Consider the following 26911-nt stretch of genomic DNA (forward strand, 5'->3'; position numbering starts at 1 on the left):
AATTTTTTTAATGGTGATTGTGAAACCATTTCAGGTGATAATGAAATTGTTAATAAGGCTTCTATTGATAATGATATAGCTATTGATAATGATATAGAAGATTCATTTTTATGCAGAAATAACTGATGAAAAAGTTTTGTATGCCATTAAGACGTAGGAAAAGCCCAGGGGCGGATAATGTTATTCCAGAATCTTTCATAACAGGTGTTGATATTCGTTTACTTTTTAAAATATTTTTATTCAAATATATGAAACTGATAAATTTCCAATTTAATAGGAAAAATCAGTTATTGTACCTATCTATAAAAGGGGGATTACAATACACCAAGTAATTATGGAGGTACACCACTTCAAAATGTATTAGGATATTCTTTTATTTGTATCTTAACTAAAAGAATAACCTTTTATGTAAATATAGTTGACAAAACAAGAGAGCCACAAGCAGGGTTTCGTGAGGGTTACTCTACGACTGATTGCTCTACAAGCTATTGTAAATAAAAACTGGAAATAAGATGGCCTTGTGGAGTTTATGAAGTGTTTGGATTTAAAAGAAAACAAAAATAAGCTTTGGGAAATATGTCGACAGAAAAGGGAAGTTGTATTCAGCAATGGTTGGTTTAAATAGTTCTGTACAAGCATGTATTAGACTAAACAATGGTTTAACAGAGTATTTTGACTGTCATATACTAGTAGGTTTAAATCCGAGTTGCAAGGCTTCCCCAATACTTTTTGTCATTTTTATTAAAACATTTGGTAAGGAAATAGAAAAAGGTCAGCTAATGGGTATTCAATTGTTTCCATATGTTACAGAAATATTGGCATTATTATTCGCAGATGATTGCGCTCTGTTTTCAGACACTGTTAATGGCTCCAGACATTGCTTGATTTGTTCAAAAAAAATTCTGTGACGAAAGTCTGTCAAAATTAATCCTAACAAAACTTAAGTTGTGGTTTTTTAAAAGGGAGAAAAATTCAGTACGCATGAAAAGTGTTTTTTTGATGATAACAAATAAGAAACTGTATCAAATTTTCCAACTTCCAAAATATGTATTTTTCGATATATTTGATTAAAAAAAATCAGTCCAATTTTGTTATATGGGTGCCAGATATGATAGATATGCTAGTGAGCAAATATTCTTTCATAATTAGGCATGTAAAAGATATATATGTGTCTTAGTAAAAAAAACAACAAAAACAATTGATATGGTTGTTTGGGAGATTGTGGCAGATACCCAATGTTTATTACAACTTCTTAAAGAGTTATTAAATATTGGTGTTGAATCTTAAAGATGGATGAGCAAAAATATTTTTAAAAAGCATACAATATTATGAAATGTTTTGATAAATATGGCCAAAGAAATTGGGTTACAACACATTCTGGATGGTATATACTTTACATTTATGTTAAAAAAGTTTATTTCTGTCACTTTATATACATTTATACTAGTAGTTATAAATTGTATTTTATCTATATAGTACACTGGCACTACATCATGTCATGCTAGTAATGTAAATGTTTTGTTGATATGGACTGGAGGCCAAAATCAAATTAATCTTTTGTCACATTATTATTGACTTATAAGTGTGTTCTGTATTCTGGTCTTACGGTAAAGATTTTGTTTTGTCTGCATGAGAAATGATTTCAACATGAACAAACCTCTATTTCTTTTATTCTATAAACCTTTTGCTCTTTTAGGTATTTCGAATTGGTACATCTCATAAATTGTGCTCCAAATGAGTGTGGGCACACAGCTATGTTTACAATTTAGCCCTTATTGTTCTGATAATCATTCATTGTTATAATTTGGATATCTGTCATTTGTCAGTACAACATCAAATACAAATGGAACATGTTCTGTCCTATAAATCTAGTATAAAGGTTTATAAATTTAAGAAAAAGTAGTATACACACACTAATATTTGTTGGTACATGTATGTTTTAATTGGCATTGTACTTCTAAACAAGACCTTAATTAAGTAACGCAAGCATATGCAGATTAAACTGCATTGGTCCACAATGGGCACTTTTTCATGAAGTACTTCAAACAGGAAACGTATCATTTGGATATTCTTACAACATATTCCTTGATCAAAAATGTTTATCTAGTTCTATGTGATTTAATATGACATTTATATGATATGTTACAGACATTTTGTTCTAGAGCATTTCATTGTCTGCTATATATCAATAGGCATTGCATCCCAACAACTCCACATATGATTATCTCATGGTTTGTTATTCTATATGATACTTAGTGCCATCAACATAAATATCTATGGTATTGTATACTTTCCATTATAGACTAATTTACTCTAACAAATAATAATCTTTTGTTTAACTGGTAAGTGTTGCCAGTTATTGACACTTTATTTGAAGCTAGATACTTATTCATCACTCAACTGTTAAAGGCCAATTAAGCATTTTTTTATTTATCAAACACTTTTATTTTTTGGTATCTTGTTACAGTTTCCAAAATAAAACATTTGCCGTAGTGATCTTCTTTTGCTCTGTGGGCAATATATAATTTTAGTGAATATATATTTTGCATAAAAGTCAAATTACTACTTTGTGTACAATATTCTACCTACAACACATTACTTCACATTCAGTGCTGTTTAACGTTGTAAATAAGCAGGTATATGCATGTAGTTATTTTTAAAGTTTTGAAAAAAAAACACCCGTTTAAGCCTATAAATAGATCTGATATCATTATTTTCATATCACAAATGAGATTAAAGTGACGAGGAAAAATGTTATAGGTTAACATTGGATTAAAGTTCAGCTGACACCTTTTTGATATGTGACATATAAATGAGGTACTGATTCTTTTATTTATATGAAATAGTTAATAGTTTACGTATCATTAAACTTGGTTTTACTATTGGAATATCGTTTAGGTTTTTATTATACTCTAATTGATATGTTAAAGCGGAAGCAAAATATTTCTATTTGTTTACATTGTGGGTGACATTCACTGAAATTCAGAATCGGGGTTTCACCTTTCACGCTTTCTTGTGCGGCTTGATATAATATTATTGTGTTCAGGTCTTTCTTGTTCATCTGTACTGTATAGTTTTATCTTATAGCCTCGAAAAACAGAATCAATCAATCAATCAATCAATCAATCAATCAATCAATCAATCTGCGCCTGTAACACTGCCTATTTCGCCGTTGAAGGCGCGTTGTTAAGGATTCCGTGTTTTTCTTGTTTTTGTTTAAAGAATATACCCCGAATTAGACATAGTCCACTCTCCACATGTATGAGGCGGAATAATAGGAAAAAAATGAATAGAAAAGAGTGACACCCTTCATATACGTTCGGCGTGACTTGCTTTTAATAATATGATTCTATTTCAGAGAATGTTATATTGTTTTTTTTTTCATTTTTGAAATATTACAATATTAAGTCAGTCGTTAAAAGTATCAAATATTCATGTATTCTCATTGATTACATACCCGCGCCGATTTTGCGAATTAAAAACGGTATTGCACGGCCGTGCATATATTTTGGGGTGACGTCATATATGACGTCGTATTGAATTTACATTCTAACACTATCGGAAATTTTTCTATATAACAAAGAAGGCCCGAAGCGTGCATTATTCTACAACAATGCACTCGCCGTTCTTATTTTCTCCTTGTGTATTTTCACGTTGAGGGCGCCATTTTGTTTGAAAAATCTGATAAATAAAAACATTTTTTGTCGAATTTTGTAGTGTAAACTATCTAGAATGAAAGAAGATGGTCTAATTAAGAAAATGAATCCGAACACCAATATCTTTTATTCAGGCGTTAACGCTGTACAGACGTTTAAAGTATTGTTTACGTGACGTCACAATGTAGCGCCAAACAGCAAGTGCAAAACAATCAAATCAAGTACGCTATTTTAATATCGCAAACGAGTTAAGTTTAACATTTATTTCACTTTTAATAATTTTTATTTTGCTTGGAAAATTATAGAGTGAAATAAAATAAACAAACAAAGTTTTATCAACGTTTTCAAAATGCGTTATTCTCAAATTTTTTCTATACACGGATAATTTAACGACAGTTTTTTTTCATACCACTGTAACAGCCTTTAAAGAACGTTTCTTTTGGAAACTCTGAGGCGAAAACAAATTCAACCACCAAACATTAAGTCCAACATTATAATAATACTTATATTTTTTCTTGACGTGTTAGAATGGAAATAGATATTAATTCTTTGTGCATTATTGTATAATAATGCACGTTTTTCGTTCAAATGCTATGTAATTAATCACTCAGGCCTATCGGCCTTCGTGATTATATTACTACGCATTTGAACTCAAACCGTGCATTATTCTACAACAATGCACTCAGAATTGATATCTATTTCCTAATTCATTCTTTATTTATGTTACTTTGCATAATGACTATTTGAAAAATATAAAAGAGAATGAAGTGTATTATCTAAGAGGGAATAATTTCGTTTGCTTCGCTTAAAGTTTTTGAAAAATGTCAATATATGACATTCAAAACTACTGCTTCTACTAAAGGGTTCATTAAATATTTTTGTCGCACTGTCGTTTGGTTTGTGAACATTGCTTTATAACAATGCTTGAAAATTGTGACGGGCTTCTTTTCTGTTTTTATTGTTCGAAACAGTTTATATTATTACCCCTCACTTTTTTCGTAATGCTAATTTCCCATAGGCCTCTGGGAGTTATTTCTACTGTTAATGCAAGTGTACCACGTGACTAAGAATTTTGTACTGTTACATAGGTAACAGTATTTTTTAACAGTATAAAATCTGTTCACGTGGTCTATTTTCTAAATAAAATGAAATAAAATGGCGGCCATTTTTTTTTCTAGATTCATTCTTATTTTCGACGTTAAACCCCGATAGGACACCAATTTCTTCTCTTGAGTAACTTTGACAATTATAAAATTTAGTTGTTTGCACCCTGGTGCGCTTTTTGCGAAAAAAATATCTTTTTGTTGAATAGTCAAAAAGTGAACATTCGTTTTCAACGGAAGTAATTGCAATGTAAATAATTGTGTCAAACTGGAACATGCAGACGATTTAAGCTTGCAACAAAGGATAATTTAACAATTTTAATCAGCGAAACGTTACAGATATGATGGACAGACATAGGATATCATCGTTATTTTGGTTATTTTGTCAAAATCCATGCTAAGAATATTCTGGAAACAGAAGGATCAGATTTCACAGATCATAACCGTGTAAATGGGTTAGTATTTTGTTTTCTAAATAAAACCTAGCTTATTCTATGTTTATGATTTGTAGATATCATCACTTGCTTACAAATTAAAAGAAAACTTCTCAAGTAGGCCTAAAGTACACTTAAAACTTAAAAGGTAAAGACAGATTAGTTATTGTTACTCTTGGTTTATTTTTTTTACAGTTAGATTAAGTTGACAATTTCAGATCGACACAGTATTTTTGTTCGGGGTAATAAAATAAATAACACTAACAGTAAAAATATCATCCCTCGTAAAAATACTGGTACCCTCGGCTACGCCTCGGATAACAGTATTTTCATCGGGATGATATTTTTACTGTGAAACAACACATTTACCTATTCTAAAAATAAAAAAAATAATAGAATACAATAGGATACAATGCTGTATATCTTGATAAAATCGAAGTTCTTGATTCTCTCTACTGATGCTGCGTTATACTATTACCTTTTCTTTTTTGTATTGGAAAGGACGTGGTCAAATTGTAAGACAATTCCCAATTAAATCATTTTTCTTTTAATGTAATGAAAATTGCTCTCAAGAAATAAAAACGTATGCATTTGTTCCATAAATAGAGAAAAGGAGAAAACATGCAAATGACTGATTTAAATGCAAATTATAAACCCCGACCAACAAAATTCCATATTGTATTAAACTCAAACTATTATTCAAATTCTTTTCCGCCACTAATTGTTTCTGAATTGAATCAACTCCAAATTAATGTCCTTAAGTATTTCAAAAGTAAGTTGAATTCAAATTCACAACAGATCCTGAAATACTATTATATTGGTTCGAGGGCATTTACATACTTGTATAACTTGCATAAATTTTTATTAGGTTATCATCAATGCACACAATAAAAATACATATAAATTACAATATGAATGTATTGTTTGATTTAATTAACCTGTCAATCAAATATTGAGCACACAATATATTAATCTTCGATAAATGTTCGGTAAATTTCGTGAGATGATAAGTTTGATAAGTTTATTATTCAAATTCCATAAGGCCACATGGTCCGTAAAGATATACAAGCCAACATATACATGTATATTGCAAGACAGTGTACAAAAATAAATTTGCAAACAAGATTTAAACACCAACGGAGAAATTCAACGTTTATTTGCATGTTGAAATATCTCAGTATTAATTATCCAATTTTTGTAATATCTTAAGGTGTACATAATTATGTATGCCGTGTATTCTATAAACTACCAAACTACCCCTGCTCTTCCCTGTCACGAAATAACTATGTAAGTTGTTAGGATATATGAGACCTTAAATACGAGTCATATCCTGATCTTGTCAAAACAAAACATATGCATCCTTGATATTTAGGTAAGAACTTGCATACTGTAAGTATCTGGATCTTATCGAAAACAAAAAACAAGATCAACATATAGCTTTAAGAGAGATATTCTTTAAATGCTCGAAATCTAATGTTCAGTTAACAAAGAAAACAACAATATTATTCTGTAATGTATAGTCGTATGAACGTAACATCGTGACAATTATTATTCGAAAAAAGAGTCGTGGGGTAATTTAGAAAACTTTAACATTTGCTTGTGTGTGTATATATATATATATATATATATATATATATATATATATAATATATATATATATATATATATATATATATATATATATATATATATATATATATATATATATATATATATATATATATATATATATATATATATTATGTAACCATATACATTTACATACAAATTCACATATACTATGACAGTTACACTTATGGATCTACCAGTCTTAATATGAAGCCTAGATGATACTCTAAACTTAGTTACACTACTACAGAATCTTTTCAAATGAATAAATTTAAGATATGGTGGATATTTGCTTATAAAACAATGCTCTGCTTGAATTATCTATCTACACGACGAATTTGTACGAATAAATCTGTTAATCTTTGTTTTACAAAGCATAAAAAAGATTAGAGTTACCCAAACCTTGCATTAAAAAGGCATTATACAAACCTTAATGACATATATAGATGTGTGTACAACAGTTAGTTTTGTAAGGAAACAATTCAAAATCATTTTTCAGTTATGTATAAACTTTCTTCACATATTTATTTCCATTTGTATGTAATATCTTCAACCCAAATTTTACAATATTTTAAAAACGTATTGATTTGAAATATATTTTACATAGTTCTTTGTGAGTAACGTTTTGGCACCAAGAATCCGTATACAAAATTGCATATGAACTCGTACTACACTATTACCTTGAATAAACCCCCAAACTACCATAATTTAAAATAAGCATCATAAGTGTATAAAGTAGTTCTAATCTATGGGAAAGTGAAATTATAACAAATTTACACAAATACTTATATATCCATTTTTAAAATAGCTTTCAATGCTTGTCCAGAAATGTTTTTTTGTGCTTCTGTGAACCACCAATAGTAAATACTTAACCCAAATACGTGGTCGAGGGGTTAGAGTCGATGACTTCTAATCCAGTTACCTTTCTGGCGTGGGTTCGATCCCCGGGAGATGCTTTGGTAGTTTAGCGCGGAGGAAGGTAGTCTAGTACTGGTGTAACTCTCCAGGAACGATGGTTAGGAAACTACCCGCCTATATGACTGAAATACTGTTGGAAAAAGGCGTAAAATGAAACAAACAAACAAACAAACAATTAACCCAAATAAGTGAACTTACGAACAATATCAATGTTACTATCTTTATAATAAAAAAACTAAGTTGTCTGGCAATCTACAGCTTCTTTTAAATATCATTATTTTCGTTTTAACTGTATCCACCTATCACAATAACAAGCCAGGTAATTTAGACCTGTTTAAAAGCATAGAATAAAGAAAGGGAGGCAAACACACCCCTTGGCATACGCCTAGTGTACATTCCTAGCTATTACTTAACCTGTTACAATATTTAATTCTTGATTTGACTGAGTTTTACATTGATCTCATTATATTGAAAATATTACCCCGAATCTCATCCCATAAACGTTAAAACTTGGGAATACAAAAATGTTTTCAACAGTTCCAATACTGGTCCTAAGTCCAGCCTGTGTCTCTACATATACACTATATAAATCTGCCCATTCAGATCACCTGTTATTCAACATACGTGTAAATTGCTAAGTCATGTGATACCCCTAAATTATAAACATTGTTTATACTACCTTTTTATGTAGAGTAATTACGAACCTTCCAACCAACTATTTGGGAAGAACCCGTGTTCAAAATTTTTATTGAATAAACATGTGAAGGGTCACAAGTATTATTTAAGTAAACCATGAATAAAAAACCGTTTAAAAGAATATCTGGACCACCACTCTTTAATAATATCATCTCCGGTTAATTTTATTTAATTCATCAAACATAACGCTAAATTCATTTTTCACATATCTACTAATAAAATACAAAATGACATCATCTGGTTTTTAAAATTTACTTTTTTGGTTGTTGACATATTGTTCAAAAGCACCTTATTGCACATGTGAATGTTTAATACCCGCATTCTTTTTCAACATATACAATACAATTTTGCATGTGTATACCTGGTCTTTTATAATTGCAGTGTTTCCATTTTCTCTTATTCGTATTTGCTTTTTCTTATACATGTATATAATTTATATTGTGACCCTGCATTTCTCTGTACCTTTTAAACATTTTATTAAAAATTATTTTCTTCTCTTTACATTCTTCATTAAACCAACGACTTTGATACATTTATATTTACATTTTGTTTGATATCTTTCTTGAACAATGGAGAAGCAACATCTTCCAATAATTCTGACAAATAACTAACACTTTATCAATTTCCTGAGCATTTCGAGCTAAATTTATATTTTCATAAAAACTGTTTATTTTGTGCAGACAACACACCTTTTATAAAATCATTTAAAGGTCATATGACCATACATATTTGTAATTTACAGATTTTTTAACAATCATACGGTTTGTTAAATTCAAATGAAAAAGATAAAACACAATGATCAGGTAATATGTTTGGGTCCGATACAGCTCGAATTCGCTTTTCCTTTCATTATCTGTTTACATCAATATTGACAAGGTGTATGTTGTATCTATTTTTAGAACCTACCAAATCATCAAACACAGTTGATTACCTGGCGATACGATAAATAAGAAATATCATGAAATGTTTATGATACTAATTTTATTCATGAATAAAATCCAATTCCAAATATATGTAGTTTTTTTCTTAAACTGACTGATGTTTAAGTATTATTTGTTTTAATTAACTATTATTTTACAATTACTGTGCCCATGTATTACCATCGACAATTTAAAGTGCGTTTTAACTTAAAGATCGTGTCAGCTGGCATATAAATTGTACACAATTTAAACACTTAATAATTGGACCAAAAGAGACAGATATAATTTAATATTAATCTCTTATTTTTTTATCATAATATTTAACGTGACTGTTCGTCTATATATTTATGTTTTCATATCTATACACGATTTTCCTTCTTAAAATTAAAAATCATGCGATTCTTCTGCACTATGTTTAACAACAGATATATTTGAGAGCGATTATATAGCCATATACACTTAAATGCTTTTCTATATTACAAAATTAAAATTAAAACATTAAATTCGCTTAAACGTTCTTCTACTACTGCCGTGTCTCTATTTCCAAAGGAGCTGTCATATAGCGATATTAAGAAAACTCGCTTCTAGGATTTTGACTTAAACTGTCACATCTAAAGTAACTTTGTGAACAGGGTCTATTTAACCGAGCTTGCAACATTTTAAAGTTTGTTGTTCGGACGTTCTTTATGGATTCCGTTTTTCTGTCATAAATTCATGTTTAGAACTGTTCATATGTTCTTAGTTTGTTTCTCGTTACATTATCATGTTGTGCAGTGTGTGTCCACAAATTTTTATGCTCATTGAAAATTCTTTCTTGAACATCGTAAAGGATCTGTGATGGTCAACTTTGCAATAACTATTTTCTACATTTTAAACAGTTTCATACATTTTTAGCGCAAATTTGAAGGCACCAGTTTTTTATTTTGAATTTATGCTTGTCGGACACAACAAAAAGCATATGAGAGTTATTCTTATTTTGAAGCCGTAACCAATAATTTAACAATGTCTTCAACTGTCGCCTAACCCATACCATCTATATTTACCGCGTTTTGAGCACACTTACCTACTCCGAGGATGAAACGACAAACTTTATTGCGGACAGCGTTTATCGCTACTCTGTAGTTAACGTTGTACGGCATTCTGCCTATCGCCTTAAATTTTGATATTTAAAGTCCAAGTTCGCGCGTTGCTGATTTCGCTATACAGTTGTATATGTGGTTGTACTACTTTAGTCAGCCAAGTGTTTTACTAGATAAAAATCCCGAATCCCAGGTAACGGTATTAACTAGTACATTCAAAAGATATTTCACCGTATTTAAATATAGTCTTTTCCGCCGTTTTAGAACACGATTATTTTGGTTTTGACTCATTTGTACTCACGCCTGTATCACTTCAAAATCTGAAATAGAATTTATTGTAACTGCCGGGTTTGCCATCGGCGGGTTTATGTTGACATGATTCAGGAAGACGATAAACAAAACCGTTAAACTTGGAAGTAAGGGGTGTGATCACACATGTTTAAGTATCCGGTCGATTAGCCGGTCGATTAGCTCAACTTTGCAATAAGTAAATAAGTATATTTAATAATAATTCATAAAAATTACATGAATTAACTGAATATGTACAGCAAAAGCGATTTCTATCTTCAATATTTAATCGCTTTGCAGATAACATCTATTACTTAATTATGGAAAAGTAGTATAGTATAAACTGAGTGATTGACAAGTATCAGTATTGACAAAATTTTATTTCAGTACCTTTCCTTATATATACGACCGCAGGACTTGTACCAGTACCAGTATGTCTGAACCTAATGCACTTTATATAATATCTCCTAAACTCTTTTGAAAAAGAGCGTGTAGCTCATTTCACCATTCAATGCAAAGAATGGGTCGCCATTTTATCCCTGTTTATTAATTTCAAATGAATACCATTATCACAATCGTATGAATAATCATAACAGATAAAAGTTCCACACACAATATGTCAGACAATCCAGAAAAGTGTGCAAATTATCTAAGGATCGTGAGATTTACCGTAGATGTCGGAACAGATGCTGTTAGGGATTTGCTGTACTACTCTAAGGCTAGAGATAATATTGCTTCTTTTTTCGCTCAAAGGACAATTTCAGACGAGCTTCTACAATTGAAAAGAAAACATATAATTACAAAAGAACAATACGAGAGGATTATTTCTTGTGAAAATGTTGACAACTTTGATCTATCTCTACTTATTACCCTGTTGACAAACATTTTTGCTGTGACGATAGGTCGTCCAGCATGTGGCTGGGATAACCCCGCTGACGAAAATAATACATCCATAGCAGCTGACCTTTTGCGTCTAAAGGATATAAGAAATACTATAATTGGACATAAATCGAGTGCACAAATAAGTTCGGAGGAATACAAAAGCCTTTGGAAAGATCTTGAGAATATTTTCATACGAATAAAGATGGTTGTTTGTGGTAGTGGTGAAAGTGAAAAAAGCATCAGAACAAAATTAGAAGTGTATATATCTAAAGCATTGGAGCCAACAGATGAGATTGAAGAGAGATATGCGAATTTGATCCAGCGCTGGCATGATGAATTTACCACTCTACAAAACGAGGTAATGGTTGAACTTAAGATAAATAATGTTTGTGCAATGTCATTTCTGTTCATAAAACACATTAAGTCAAAACAACATGATCATAACAACCGTGTTGTAGCTGTTCAACGTTGCCTTGTACTTTTTCGAAGTCTTGTAAGATTGTCTTGTTTGTTCGGGAATCATTTATTCAAATTCTTTAAGTGACGAAGATGCAATTCGGTTACTTGCGGAGAAAGTGGTAGAAAGTTTCTAGAAATCCACTTAGATATGACTTAAAAACATTTTTTTAAAATCGGTGATAAATAAAAATGAATAATTAAAAAAAAAAAAAAGCAAACAAAACAACAAATATAGCCGATGGGTATGGAAGTGATAGATGTTGCCATTTAATAATTTGATTAAATTCTCATCAAACCGAGTCTGAGATTTTCATTTTGTTTGCTGTCATTGCTCTTGAGTGATTTTCTCGTTCCAGAATTATTTCTATATCAATAACGGATACAATATTTATTTCTTTGAATGTTACATGTTGATGGGAATGTATATAAATACATTATCGTGTCGTTGATTTTTCGTCGTGTAAAGTGTCCTTTAAAGCTCGACTATTCGTTAAGAATAAGTTGAGCTATACTAGTTACCCGAGCGTCGGCGTAACCACTTATGTTAAGGTTTTTGTAATACCTAAAATATTTAAAAAAAATAAAGAAGGTAATTCTATCAAGGATTTTGACAGTTTTGTAATACCTCAAATATTTTCAAAGCCGATTGACATATGGCTTTGAAACTTTGCACACTTGTTCACCATCATACCATCAACCTGTAGGCAGGAGGAGATATCAACATCAACCATTTTGACAGAATTATGTCACCTTTTCGATTTACAATTTATGTTATATTTACAAGTCAAATATATTCAATGTCCATTGATATATGGCTTTAAAACTTTTGCACACTTGTTAACAATAATTCCGCCAATCTTTAGACAAGAGGAGGTAACTCTTTCAACCATTTTGACAGAATAATGCCCCTTTTTCGACTTAGAATTTACATTAAAGTTTGCATATCACCTCAAATATACTCATATTCCATTGACATATGGCTTTGAAGCAAGTTGAAATTTTATAAACTTTTTGAGAGCATAATAGGACTATCTTCAAGGATATAACTTTTACATGGATTAAAGAAAAAATTTAGCCCTTTTGTTAACTTAGAAACGAGGCTCTTTTACTATCAAGCACTAAGAATAGACGAGCGTGCTATGCAATGACAGCTCTTGTTCTAAACCCATTTATTCACTAAACAAATTCAATTACGCGTTTTCACATTTCGTGTTTCTACATGTAGACTGTTTTCAATCGAACGAAATGAAAGAGATCGATTTATTTCTTATTCTACAGATATACAATAGTTAAAATTATAAAGATTTTAAATGTATCGAAATGCTAATTTGAATAAATGTATTGAACATCTTATGTTTCAGAAAAGTGCTAAAATAATTTGCAAATTAACAAACCTATCCAATGAACCTAAAGTACAGAAATCAATAGAAAACTACTTCAATAAAAAACATCGATATGAAAATTTCTTTCTTTTAAATTACAGGTTGAACGCTTGTGTGAAAGAACAACAGGTAAGCACAGATATTGTACCATTCACTTTTAAATACATTTATGAATAATTGTTATTATACCTAATAGGAGATTTCTCGTTTGTCATTAATGTTTCAGTAAGTTCTCTTTGAACTTAGAAGTTTGCTTTAAAAATGTTACTCTATAGCTTGACTATCAGAGGAATTAGGGGGGGGGGGATATAGTAATCACTCAGGTGTTGGTGTCAGCACCACACACACTGAGGTTATGATTTTGCATGCAACTTTATACATGTGTATCTCCAAACATGAATTAGCATCTTCAACTAAATTCTCTTCTTCTTTTTGGTAATCAACCATTGAAAACATTTATTTTTTACAAAATTGATTATAGAACATAGGTTATTAACATGACACAACATATAATACCAAATAACTAATAGAAATACTAGTCAAAGTCAAATTCAAAAATGTTCGGTTTAAAACTTTCATGCCTGATAAGCAAAACAAGGACCTGTATGATGTGTTTTTTTTTTAAATAGAGGTTCCGTTCTATATACATTTATTGTTAAATGTGTCGCCAGACGGTTAGACTAATACGACCTACTACTCAATATAACTTATTCACAAATGCATGTTTATGTCGGGATATAATTGGACTTCAAAAAAAAAAAAAAAAAAAAAAAAAAAAAAAAAAAAAAAAAAAAAAATAAAAAAAAATAATACTATGACACTTTTAGGAAGCACGTATATATTTAAAGAGCTTCACTAAAGTCTAAAAGTCTTAAAACAAAGTTTTATTTTCTTGCATAGATCAACTAGATAATTTGAATTGGAAAGATATTGAAAAAGATTATAAAGAATCGAACTTCTTATTCTTGGAATAGACTCATAAATTTTAAAAATATGTTTCCAGCATCCGTATTTATTTTCTTATTAATAGTCTAATTCTTAATTAACAACTCACATCTTAAAACTCAACAATACAATAATATTTATTCTGCCTTACTTCACATGTATCAAGCCACATGTTTTAGGTAATTTGACAATGAGTTTTATGTATTTCATGCACAAATTAAACACATTTTGAGGGGAATTATAAAAGTAACTACTGATTTAAATAATTACTGTCTGATAAACTATGTAAACCTAAACAAAATGATATACAATACTTATTGAATAACACTTAACTGTAAAATGACTGTGTATTTTAAAAATGCATGAATTATTTAAACATGTAATTTAGTACCATAATAAAGAAATAAATTTGTAAAATATTTTACTACCATAATTATTTAAGTCTAAAATGAAGAGCTATAAAAGATATAAAAGTCATTCCTGCCAAACATTTATAACAAATGTAAAAATTGTATGCTAATATCGATTTAAGTACTTAATCTGAGCGATTTTTCGAGCATTTATTTAGTCATTGTAAGTTTTTAGTCACTTGATTACTCGCAGTGTAATGATTGTAAAGGTATTTGCTTTTTTGATATATCTGACGTGATGTATTTATGCCACCGCAATCTGCAATGCGGTAGCATATAACTTGACTCTCTCTGTGTGTGTGTGTGTGTGTGTGTGTGTGTGTGTGTGTGTGTGTTTGTGTGTGTTGGTGTGTTCGTGCGCGTGAATGTGTATGTGTATTCTTCTTAAAAAACCAGGATTGTTCCTTTGATAACTAGCTTCCGAAGTTGTTCAAAGAATTTGATTCCATGTCGAAATCCGGTTTCAATGGCAACAGAAATGAATTATAGAAAAAATTATAAAAAGATCCCTTCTTGTACTGAAATGCCTAGACCATAAAAAATATGGCTTGATACATGTGTAGTAAGGCAGAATAAATATTATTTTATTGTTGAATTTTAAGGTGTGAGTTGTTAATTACATGCACAAAGCATTGTCTAGTATACCTTTACAAAGATTGTTCAAATTATAACCCTGGGAAAAATTTGCCCGCTCAGGGGTATTATGTTATCCTTATATGTCTATAGTTAAAAATTTTAAAAGTATTTTTCTTCAAAAACTACAAGGGATAGAGCTAAGATATTAAGCATGAGATCATGACCAGGAAGTGAGCTTTTTGCTTTCAAGAAATAAATGAAATGATTTGGGCACATAATGATAACATTATGATTCACACCGTGTGTACTTTTGATTCTTTTGTAAAGGAAGGTAATATAAATTAGTTTAAATATAATACATTGCCTTTTATGAAGGTTTTAAATTATAAATGTTTTTCATGCTTTCAGAAATAGGTAAAGCTTAACTGAAAAGTTTTTACGAAAAATAATTATAATTATATTTTTTTAGTTTGATACAACTATGTTAATCTCAAAATCTTTGTATTTTAAACATTTAGTTTGAATAAATTTTTATACTATGGTCTTTGTACACATCTCAAATTGACCCATTTAATTCACTATACAGTACTGCATTATGGCAACGTCCAATTGTATAGAAACAAAACCTCTTCTGTTTCAATATTTAGTGTTGCAATAATGCATAATGGCATAACATTTTCCACAAATGCAATCTTGTTGTGAGGTCATTATGTTTTAGTAAAGCTGTACATGTTTGAATTCTGGGATTTTTGTACATATTTTAGAATATTACCACTATACTGACAAAATTTTGTTGGAATTTGTTTGAATATCTTTCGAACTTAATGGATAATGAGAGCAAATAAAACAAAAACAGGTCTCAATGGAAAAAGGGAGTATTAGTAGTGATGAATATGTCGAATTGAGTAAGAATATGTCGAACTGAGTAAGAACATGTCGAATTGAGTAAGGCGTTTAGAAGAGAGACACGTCTAGTAACTCAGTAACGATCTAGGTGACATTATTTTTGAAACGAATTTCGTCTTATTTGATATATCTTCAGTTTTTGCAGAGCGGGATATAGATAAATTGGCAATGGCTCAGAATACGATCTTCCTAAGTACAGAGACGATAGTAGTATTCAATAATGACATCATGGCGTTTCTGATAAACTTTGAAATATTGTTAGTATTGAAACGCGCCTTAATAAATTTGATTTGTTGGACCACAAAGTCAGACATTTTGACAAATACATTAAAACTTTGTTCACACATATCCGCGATTATAAGAAAGCCACCACTGATATTTTACACAGATAAGACGATCGTGTGGAAAGAGAAGAATTTATCAGTGCTCAGTATCACCCGCGCATTGAATCCTTAAGGGAAAAAGAATGATGATTCTGAAAGACCAAGTTACCTCCTACTTTGAAAATCTCAATCAATGCACAGCAATCTCATTTTCGAGGGCTTTTAGGAAGATAAAGATGGAAATCTTTATGACTTTATGCGCAAATTCTTTTTCGAAAAGTTGTACAGAGCATTGTTGATGGAAATAGAACGCGTACACAGACTAGGCCAAGCCAAAAGAAATACAAGGAAGCCCCACAAAGATGTCTGACCGTGAATTAGTTAGACGTCAAAACAAGTTTTCAGACAACACAGACTTTTTATTGCACGAGCAATTCCCAGCTGAAATTGTGGCTAGACGCCGTAAACTGTTGCCGAAGTTGAAAGCTGTTATAGAGTATAAGACAGAAATGTGGTTTGTTTACGACACTTTACATAGACGGAGCCCGAGTTAAGTACGAATAGAACTTGTTGGAGAATGGAATTAGTATTGTAGTATGCAATTTTAAAGGTTTAACTGAAACAAAACGTTCTGATAAAGATTTTCTTTCAATTTAACTGTTAATGATAGTTTTGGTTTAAGAAGAACATTGACCGATAAAAATTCAAATAAGTCTATGGAAGGCTATCATTGCTATAATTTATATCGAGGGTTCAAACATAAAAGAGTACGATGTAATAGTGTGGAATTTATATACCGTGAAATGTTATCCATAAAGGGTATCTATTACCTACGTACAGAATTAATTTTGACACTATACGTCGCTACCTAATTTTAATGTCCTTCTTATTTTGTTGTTTATATAAATGGCCGTAAGAATCTCCTGCTGCAATTGATATAGACGCTAACATTTTTGATGTTATAGAACAACATGTTTTTCATTTTGAACAATCGGGTCGAGTATATTTAGCAGGTGATTGGAACTGTGGTATGGGTAATTAACCTGACAATATCGTTTGTGACCCGATCCGGAATTTATGTTCCCGATAATCATCTTGTTAGGGCCTCGCTTGTTACCGGGAGATTGGGCCGGTAAGATATGTCCTGTGGTTTTACCGTTAATAGCCGCGGCGTGCATAGTGTAATTGATTACTTTCTTCTTAAAGAGAACGATTTAAATGCGCTTATTATGTTCGAAATTCGCGCTTTTAAATATGTTTGTGATTATGCTGCTTTGAGATTTGGTATGCGAGCGATTAAACCTTTAACGGAGGATACTTTTAATCATTATGAATCACGCACAATTGAACATTAAACACAGAAAAAGTTTCGGTTCGGCCTTATAACCAAATTACCATATTTTTAGTGCAGACTGCAGTGATTTAAATAGAATAGAATAGATTAGATTACACAGTGAATATGTTTTATTTTTTAGACTACAGCGGTATCCTCCCCTAGTAAGATAGGTAAATTAAGATTACCATATGCAGGATCATGTAATTCATCATTAACATTAAAAGTTTCACACGACACTTTAACATATAGTTGTCGATATATGTGAAAACAATCTGAAGCAAAATTTTTTTTAACCGGTATTATTAGTATATTATTTACATTTGCATTTCATTTATAAATATCAGTTCTTTTAATCATTGCTTTTTCATTCCTTCTTTATAACATTTAAAAGTTCCCCATTTATAGCAAGAATTTTCAGCCTTGTAAAACACGAAACACACTAATATTCTGTGCATAATAATTCACCGTCTTAAAACTAAAACATAGCCTTTGTAAATGCACGTGAGTAACATAGTAGTGGCTGAATAAACACAGGCACAATGTTACTACAACATTACCATCAGCTTACTTTAAATGAAGTCTGGGATTGATCATATTACAAAGATAACTAGGGGTGTACAAGATGAACACACTTATATGAAATATAGCAGAATATGCGACACATAGGAGCCAATCAACAAGGGGCATCAGGATGTCGAAGTCAAAGTACATACGTTTATCATTGACAAGCTACAGATTGCCCAGTAACTAGCCGAGGTCATGGTTATTGATCGTGCACGTAGAAACGGGTATCAAGATTCGGTTCCAACCAGACAGCGTTATCGTATCATCGTCTGAACTTCAAAGACATAAGCATGGTCATGTTTAAGAACTAACGTCTTTGTTAACGAGCAGTTTCCACCTGAAAGTGCTGAAAAGAGATGCAAGATGTTCCCACAACTGCGAACCGCACATTATTTGAGATAAGAGATTGTTGATTTGAAATATTAAACTAAGATATAAGAGATAGGTTTAAGAATATAAATTTTAGTTGTGGCAAGTACATGAAAACGTGATTTCGGAAGAAAAAAACAAGTTAATTAAATTGACTTTATAAAAACGTAGTATTTTTTCACATTTTAACAAAGTTCAGTGTATTTGTTCTAACATTTCAGCTTTTGTTTTCAAAGTAAGCAGGTAAAGATCTTAAGCGAAACAAAACATCATGTTTTGTCGACAATTTAGATGATATGATTTTATTTGAGAGATCTCGATCTCGTATTGGTAAATTCGCGGCATATCTCAGTGTATCTTTTAACATGTTATTTTGTGGCTTCGGTCCTCGGGCCATGTTTGCTAGAAAGTTACGCGGTCTTGGGATAAATTTATCTGCCTTGAGTTGCCTATGAATAAAGGAAATTATTGTAGGTGCGTGGATGATTATTATACCCATCCGCATAGTATATATAGAAGAAACCATACAATGAAAGAATGCAAGTCATTTGTTAATGTGTAGCAAATTACACTCTACTGCGGCTTCAGAGTTTGGCAGATAGTCCTCTTCTCATATTTCAAATATATTTTCAAAATAATAAGATATTTGTGCATATATATCTTATTCAGATACACTCTTCTAAATAAACAACACATTTGTACTCATCAATAAGTGTTGAGTCTGAACCCTGTTCGAATACATGGTAGGCTAGTATGATTGTTTTTTAATACCGCATAAATGTTAATTTCCTTTGTCAATCTTATTGATAAATTTCTAACCTGTTGATTTTCCTTCTTCTTTTAAATACAATTGCTATAGGCGACCTTGTCTTCGGTATTAGGCGATGCGTTTACATCATCCCTAACTTGAAGAATATATTGGTGGAGAATATGCCGCTTAACAGTTACGTCAGACAAAAAGATGCGAATGTTTATGCAATTTTCCAAGATTGAAGAACGGAATTTCGCTTTTTAGAAACTCTATAGGTCAGTGCGTGTTTATTTTTGGCATTACGTTCATCAACCATCTTCTTTAGAGCAGAAAGCCAGATATGTGTTTGAATATTTACAGCTTCTGACTTTAAGAAATAAATCTGAATGAAAAGGACTTTCTAAGTACATTTTTTGCGACCATGTTTTGATATGACTATAAATATTACCATTTAATTTTTAAACTATATTGTAACTCGAACAATTTATCACATGAATAAACTGAAAATCGGTATCTATAGTTTTGAATTGTTATCAAACATGACTTAAGTAACCTGACAATTCTATGCTAATTTTTTTTTCGTTCCTGTCAGAGACCCCTTTGTGACGGGAACTTGTTATTTTCCCTGAAAAAAGTATTTTGTTTCTGTCGTTATTATTTCTGTAACGGTATTCTCGTATAATATGTCCAAATTATTACATTTCCAGCACTTAATCTTTATTTCAAATTATACTATTGGCGATTATTGTTTTTAATTCGTGAAAATTTGACTCGATAAAATATATAAACATATTTTACATTTTCCTAATATCTTTCAGTAACGCAAATTTATTTTAACAACGTATATAATACATCTTGTGATAATCGGTAAAATTATGGTGCCCTTTAATTTCGACATTGAATTATATTCAGATTTACATCTCTCCATTCTGAAATTTTGTTCATCCTCATTGCGCCAAGTTTTAAGGCAGCTATATAACCGTCTGCGGTCATTCTCCTTCATTGGGATACCTTTTATCTCCTCATCATCTCACTCACCAACTCACTCACTTCACTTACTCACTCACTCATCACTCATCACTCACTTCACTCACTCACTACTCATTACTCACTCCATCCACTCAGCTCACTCACTCACTCACTCCACTCAGCTCACTCATCGATGCGTGACTTCATTTACCTTCATCCTATTTTTTTTCTTAGAGTTTTGCTTGTTATCTCTACTGAAATATTCGCGGAGCCTTACTCACGTATGCTGTCCTCATTTTCTTTATGAGGGCAGGATACTTGTATCTTTTGCATGTTTTATAAATTCTCCGCCGAACAACGAAAAACAGGAACCTGAACTTTCGGTATTGCTCAGTAGGTCGACAGGTACTTGCACGTAATGATGAAAAAATGCGAATAAAAGTAATGATTTTGAAACTCATAGTTTAAAATAAATATGATTGTTCGACATGGGGTTCTTTTCACTTTCTAGCAGATCGTAACTTTTATCATCTTTTTTATGTGATGACCTTTCTCAACTCTGAAAATAACGCTTTAGGCATAAACGGGCCAAATTGACAAAACTAGCCAGATCAGTTGCCTTAGCTCACGGTTCAATTGGGATCTGGTGACAAGTTTCTCTAGAATACGCGGACGAGATATTGACTCATAATATTCTTCAGCATTCAACAGACATGAGCAAACACATGAAGAATGTCAATTCTTATCAAGAAACACGAACGGGGACATATTGTAACTGTTTGGTGAAACAAGTACCTTAGGGCAACTTTCTGCAAGACTTGCCTTCCTTCGGAACAGTCTAATTAGAACTTACAAAGTAGAGCTATAACACGCATCTCAGTAGCTGACTCCGAGTGTACATGTATATGTTATTTTCATGATAAAATTACAGAGTTTGCTTTGTTTATCGTTGCATGGAATAGGCAATTAATTTATCTATTCATAATCCTGAACGCGCCATATTTATAACATGGTTGACACCAGTTTTATCCCTAAATTATGCGTTATGATATTGAAGGTGATTCAGGACAAGTGTAGACGGTTTTGTTTGTTTTTTTGTTCCATTTTACACCTTTTCAAAAAAGTATTTCAGTCATATAGGCGTGTAGTTTCCTAACCATCGTTCCTGGAGAGCTACACCAGTACTAGACTACCTTCTTCCGTGCTAAACTACCAAAGCATCTCCCGGGGATCGAACCTACGCCAGAGAGGTAACTAGATTAGAAGTCATCGACTCTAACCCTCGACCATGGAGGCGGTACAAGTGTAGACGGAATATAGTAAACATTACATTATTTATTCAATTATTTGGCCTCTACCGACCAAATATATATACATACCACTAGACGTACTAATTGATTGCGGACTTGGAAACACGTGCAATATTTCCATAATTTATTTTAGATGTAAATCATGCAATGGTGTAGTGTAACATTTACAAACATAATTTTCATATTTATTGCCATCAACTGCAAATAAGAAATAAGATTTTGTAACCAAATAAGTATGTCTGCTTATTCCAGATACGAGCAGAAAACTAAAAGATTCCATAGAAGCGATGAAGAATAAAGGTCTTAAATTTGGAAAAGAGCATGGTAATATTATTATATTATGCATTGAGTTGAATAAAACAACACATGTTTTTGTTAATAAGTTTCCTATATTCCTTTCAAACTATTAATCTATTTCCATAAGCAAGAATCAATACTAAATGTAAATGTAACTTGATGCAAAACAAAAATAAACAAGGAGCCTTGTTTCGTAAACACACTGAATCTGAAATAGATAATAAACAGAACCCAATGTCATATCTACAAAGCTACACATTGTAAACAAATAAAGAAAATGTATCTTACTGAATTAAAATACAATAGTTTAAAATTCATCGCACTATATTTTATATTTCTTTCAAATTTACTAAGGTTTGTAAAAAAGCCTAAAAAGCATTTTTGTTCAATCATTTATTTGTTTTCTTTTAGTTCCTTATCAGTTACAATTTATTTATCATTTTAGTGATTAACCTGAACGTACTCTGTCTTGTGTCCTGTCCTGTTTTTGTTTGGGGTCCGCCTGGGCTCCTTGCCGCTGGCTCTTGTTACTGGGACGTATGGGGGTTACGTTCATTGAGCCCCGCCTTTCCTTGTTGATCTTGTTAATCATATTTTTAATTTACAGAATGTCTTCTTTTGGTCGGACGATCCAGCATAAAATATCTCTCTCAGATGCCTAGGCAGTAAATGAATATCACACCTTGACATCACATTCATTTTCTTAGTTATGATCAGCATTTCTGTCCGTCGCAATTAAGCAATTAATGCAGAATTCAGCAATTTTATAAACATATTGGTTTCTATGTTTTCAGAAATTGATCTTAAAATGATGACAGTTGGGAAATCAGATGAAAATAGAAAGCTGGCTGAAAATATATTATATACAGTCTTCCAAAAGGCTACTAGCATGACTGACGGATGTGACGATTCCCAGACCATGAAAGAGGCCGTGGACAAAATACTTGACAGGATCCGGAATATGGAAGATGTCAAAATAAAATACGTTGAAAAGCATTGCATTATTTTGACATTTAAAAGTTCATCAGCCACCGGTTTCCTTGACCTCATTGATTTTACAAAGAGTGAATATTTCTTCGCAGAGATTGAGAACATAGGCAAGTGCTTAAGTGACCACATTGGCGAATTTATTAGCGTTACTGCATTCATTACTTTAGAAAGTATGCAACAGGCATTAGACATCCTGGGTAGGTTTAGCCGTTTCTTTCTTCTGTATATGGAAGTTAATATTCAGCGTTTTGAAGCTTGAGTATCAAAGATATATTTTGTAGTAAAATCGTCTTACAAGAATTTAGTTTGAACAATATTTTTCATTTGTTTCTGTCGGTTCTATACGTTTGCCCACTATTTTGATTTTTATAGTACATTAATTATGTGAGCGGTGCCTTTATTCAAGATCTTAATTATATCAATATATATGTTAAATCTGTACCCAAGCTTCGTCATAAAATCAATACAGAAAAACACGTCATTGAATCATATAATTTTGTGTCTAGATTGTGTTTTTATGCTCAACAACTGCGTTAAATGATAATTTTATTTTGTTACACGTCAATGGCTCGAATAATTTATCTTACCAGTCTTTTTTGTTAAAGTCAAAATGTATGTATATGCTATAAAGAATAGTTTAATTGTTTTACAGCCAAGAATGACTATGGCGATGGTGAATCATCCACACACCTTAAACTGGTTGTTAGTTCTGCAAATGCAATAGAAAAAGTAAGCAGAATGATTAATGACAATGAAACTGAAAATGATATGAATGATGTTGCTCAAGGCATTTCGGAGCATTTAAATGAACGTATCTCAATTTCGAGATCAATTGAACTCGAGGGTCTAGGTGAGGTGTTTGGAAATCCATTACAATGTTTACTACATTCTGAATGGCAACCATTTGTCAAGTCAGGTTCCAGAACCACACATGTAAAGTTCAACAGTTCTCCTCATCTAGCTTACTTGCAAAGCCTGATAGACGATATTCAACGTCCCACTGAAATTATTTACCGGTCACTCAGTTTGATGATGATTCTGACATGATTCATCATGTCCCTGTTCACAGGGTTTCATCATCACCAACGGTAGCACTACGACGTTTGCAAATGGGACATAGTTCAGATACTTTTGATGCATATGATGATACAAATCCAAACAATTTGTCGAATTTCTATGATCAACCTGTTCCATCTCCTCCATTATATGCAAGTGACACATCGATATCAGGAGATTTCATCGATCATTTACCGGGCACATATTTTAACTGGGATTTTGTCGGAACATGTACTTCCCCTCTGGATAATTCAAGCCGATCAAGTTCCGTTTGTTCGGTTGCTATGTAGATTTCACTGTAATCATATGTTGAGATGCCAATTATTATGATAAATTGCCTTTTTATTTTAAAGTGTCATGTAAAGTTATAATGCAAGGCTATTCTTAGTTTTTTGATATATTTTTACCTACCATGTCATACTGTTTAACACTTAAAGAGTGAACTTTATTACTTCATGTGAGTTTCTTTTTACAAACATAAGAATTTTGTTGACACAATAATTTTTGTTTTGTATAAAAGCACTTTAAATATATTTTGTAATGGTTCCTTTTAATTTTATAATTTTCTTTGCATAAATGATTTATAACTCACGTCATCTGAAGAAAATTTTATTGATATCCATTGGACATTAAATCTATAAAAAGATTAGGACATCTTTTTTTACATTTTAGGCAATCCTATATTTTATCCTAAACATTTCTAATATCAACTGTTGGTCAATCACTATGATAACAGTCAATCTTTTAAAATATATAGTACATTAAGCTCAACTTAAGAAACAACAAACGATCACGATCCTGTAATTTTCTCTTCATTCCAACAGCAGCCAATGAAAAAAAGGTCAAACTGCTGCATTATAGATGACACAGTTATGATGTGAACTTTACTTCGCTTTTCATAAAATGGCACTACTGTAACACATTGAAGTTTCCATGATAACCGCCGTGTGAACACATCTGCAGAAGATTTAAATTCAAAATATCCTCATTTTCGTGATTAAATGTTGAATTCTGCTTAAGCCAGTGCTAGAATGCATGGACGGCACTTTGCACTTTCCAGTAACGTCAATGAACAGGCTCAATGAAACCGAGCCTGCAACTTCTTCAATTTGGCCGTGTTGGTCTTTCTTAAGGGGTTCTGTTATTCGTGTTATTTTATACGACAAATGAAGGTTTACCAAAACCCGTTCGGTGGAAAAATATGTTTACATATTTTCATTTGTTGAATCACGTGATTGTAAAATTTGTAAATAGATGAATATTACCATGCCAGTTTGTAAACAAAATAGAGTCTTACTCCGCTTGTTAAAAAAGACGTGGGTGTTTCGTCCAGCCTCTGAAGAAAGTAAGGATACATTTTTTTGCTCTTAACAGGGTCATTGAAGTATCTTTGAAAATTGACACATGCAGCTGTAAAGTGAAAAAACCATATGTATTGGCGCCGCAAGTTGTGACCTTTGTCAAGTGGAAGTTGACATTTGACAGGTCATATGATATACACGTAAGGTCCATAACAATTCATTTTTTAAAAAAATACATTCTGTTATGTTTATTAACACTAGCATCAAATGACATAGATTTGAAACTCATGAAATATTCATCTTTTCTTTTATTTATTTTATACTTACAAATGAAATATTGAGAATAATTAATGAAATGAATTTCATTTTCCGTATTTTCACTGTAAAACTTTTTTTTTTACAGTTGTGAAAAATATTTTCCGTATTTTCATTGGTGTCTTGCCGGAGTGCTTTCTTGTAACATCTGCCAGTACCAGAAGTTTAGGTGATAGTCTTTCAAATTGTAATGTCAAGAAAGAGACAAATGTAAATAATAAGCAGAAAATTTAAATTTTTGCTATGAATACATGATTTATTTTCATCTAGTGGCATGAAAAAAAACATCACATGTCACTCGTGGTTACCGCCACTCATGAAATATTTATTTTCATACCACTCGATGAATATAATCATGTATTTATAGACAATCTTTATCCTCTATATAGTTTTCAAAGAGGCTTGGTAATAGTTATAGCACACGTAACTCATTACTTACGAGGATGTAAGTGAAAAAGTTGAACCCCCAGATAAAATTTAATGAACTAATACCATCTAATACTGACGTAAGCTTACTTACAAGAAAGTTGTTTGGTGTTTTCGCGGCCGCCAAATAAAACAAAGAAATAGAAAGAAAAAAACAAGATATGTAACCATTGAAAATTTAAAGACGTCAAGTGTAAGAGACGGATTATTAACTGATACCTTGTGGAGAAAGTAATATCGATTCAAGATTTAAGGACTTTTGAAGTGGAAATAATTCATTCAGCGGATGTACCTTTTGATTTTAGCGAATAAATTGTATTTCATTAATGATCTTTGTTTACATTATTCGGAATTTTCGTTACCGATGCCCCATTGGAGTCTCTGTCTAATAAAAACAAAACTGATATATAGCAGGTGCAAAAACAACTCGACCGCTATAAAGCAGTTGAGTTTTTTGTCTATATGAATCAATGAAAACAACTGCACTGCTATATATCAATAAAGTTTTCAAATGCTCATTGAAAGTGTCCTGAGTATAATGGGTTAGTAAGAACAAAGGAAAAGTTCCAAACCATGCGATAAGTAATAGTTAAAGTACATGAAACGAGTTAGTTAACAGGATATAACACTGGCTGGTGCGAC

At 31.5% G+C, this 26911-nt stretch overlaps 3 protein-coding genes across 3 annotated transcripts in view; all 3 read left to right on the forward strand.

The window, feature by feature from the left end:
- Nucleotides 1-26911, forward strand: part of LOC132732833 (uncharacterized) — a 127484-nt gene that overhangs the window by 43171 nt on the left and 57402 nt on the right. The window lies entirely within an intron of this gene.
- On the forward strand, nucleotides 2721-14051 carry LOC132732840 (uncharacterized). The gene is made up of 3 exons (XM_060719363.1): nucleotides 2721-2817; nucleotides 11299-11942; nucleotides 13527-14051. The coding sequence occupies exons 2-3, from the start codon at nucleotides 11319-11321 to the stop codon at nucleotides 13584-13586; spliced, it is 684 nt and encodes a 227-aa protein (XP_060575346.1). The 5' UTR covers nucleotides 2721-2817; nucleotides 11299-11318; the 3' UTR covers nucleotides 13587-14051.
- Nucleotides 22141-26669, forward strand: LOC132732839 (uncharacterized). The gene is made up of 3 exons (XM_060719362.1): nucleotides 22141-22208; nucleotides 22976-23368; nucleotides 23824-26669. The coding sequence occupies exons 1-3, from the start codon at nucleotides 22172-22174 to the stop codon at nucleotides 24216-24218; spliced, it is 825 nt and encodes a 274-aa protein (XP_060575345.1). The 5' UTR covers nucleotides 22141-22171; the 3' UTR covers nucleotides 24219-26669.

The sequence above is a fragment of the Ruditapes philippinarum genome, unplaced genomic scaffold, assembly GCF_026571515.1.
Source record: "Ruditapes philippinarum isolate M1 unplaced genomic scaffold, ASM2657151v2 ctg3445_1_1_1_1, whole genome shotgun sequence".
In the NCBI taxonomy this organism is placed as follows: Eukaryota; Metazoa; Mollusca; class Bivalvia; order Venerida; family Veneridae; genus Ruditapes; species Ruditapes philippinarum.

What these genes read in the sequence shown, in the direction of transcription:
- LOC132732839 (XM_060719362.1), top strand. Translation starts at nt 22,172, where the DNA reads ATGAAGAATAAAGGTCTTAAATTTGGAAAAGAGCATG. An exon ending in TAAATTTGGAAAAGAGCATG is followed by an intron (nt 22,209 to 22,975) that starts GTAATATTATTA and finishes CTATGTTTTCAG; the next exon opens with AAATTGATCTTAAAATGATG. An exon ending in ACAGGCATTAGACATCCTGG is followed by an intron (nt 23,369 to 23,823) that starts GTAGGTTTAGCC and finishes ATTGTTTTACAG; the next exon opens with CCAAGAATGACTATGGCGAT.
- LOC132732840 (XM_060719363.1), top strand. Translation starts at nt 11,319, where the DNA reads ATGTCAGACAATCCAGAAAAGTGTGCAAATTATCTAAGGATCGTGAGA. An exon ending in TTACCACTCTACAAAACGAG is followed by an intron (nt 11,943 to 13,526) that starts GTAATGGTTGAA and finishes TTTAAATTACAG; the next exon opens with GTTGAACGCTTGTGTGAAAG.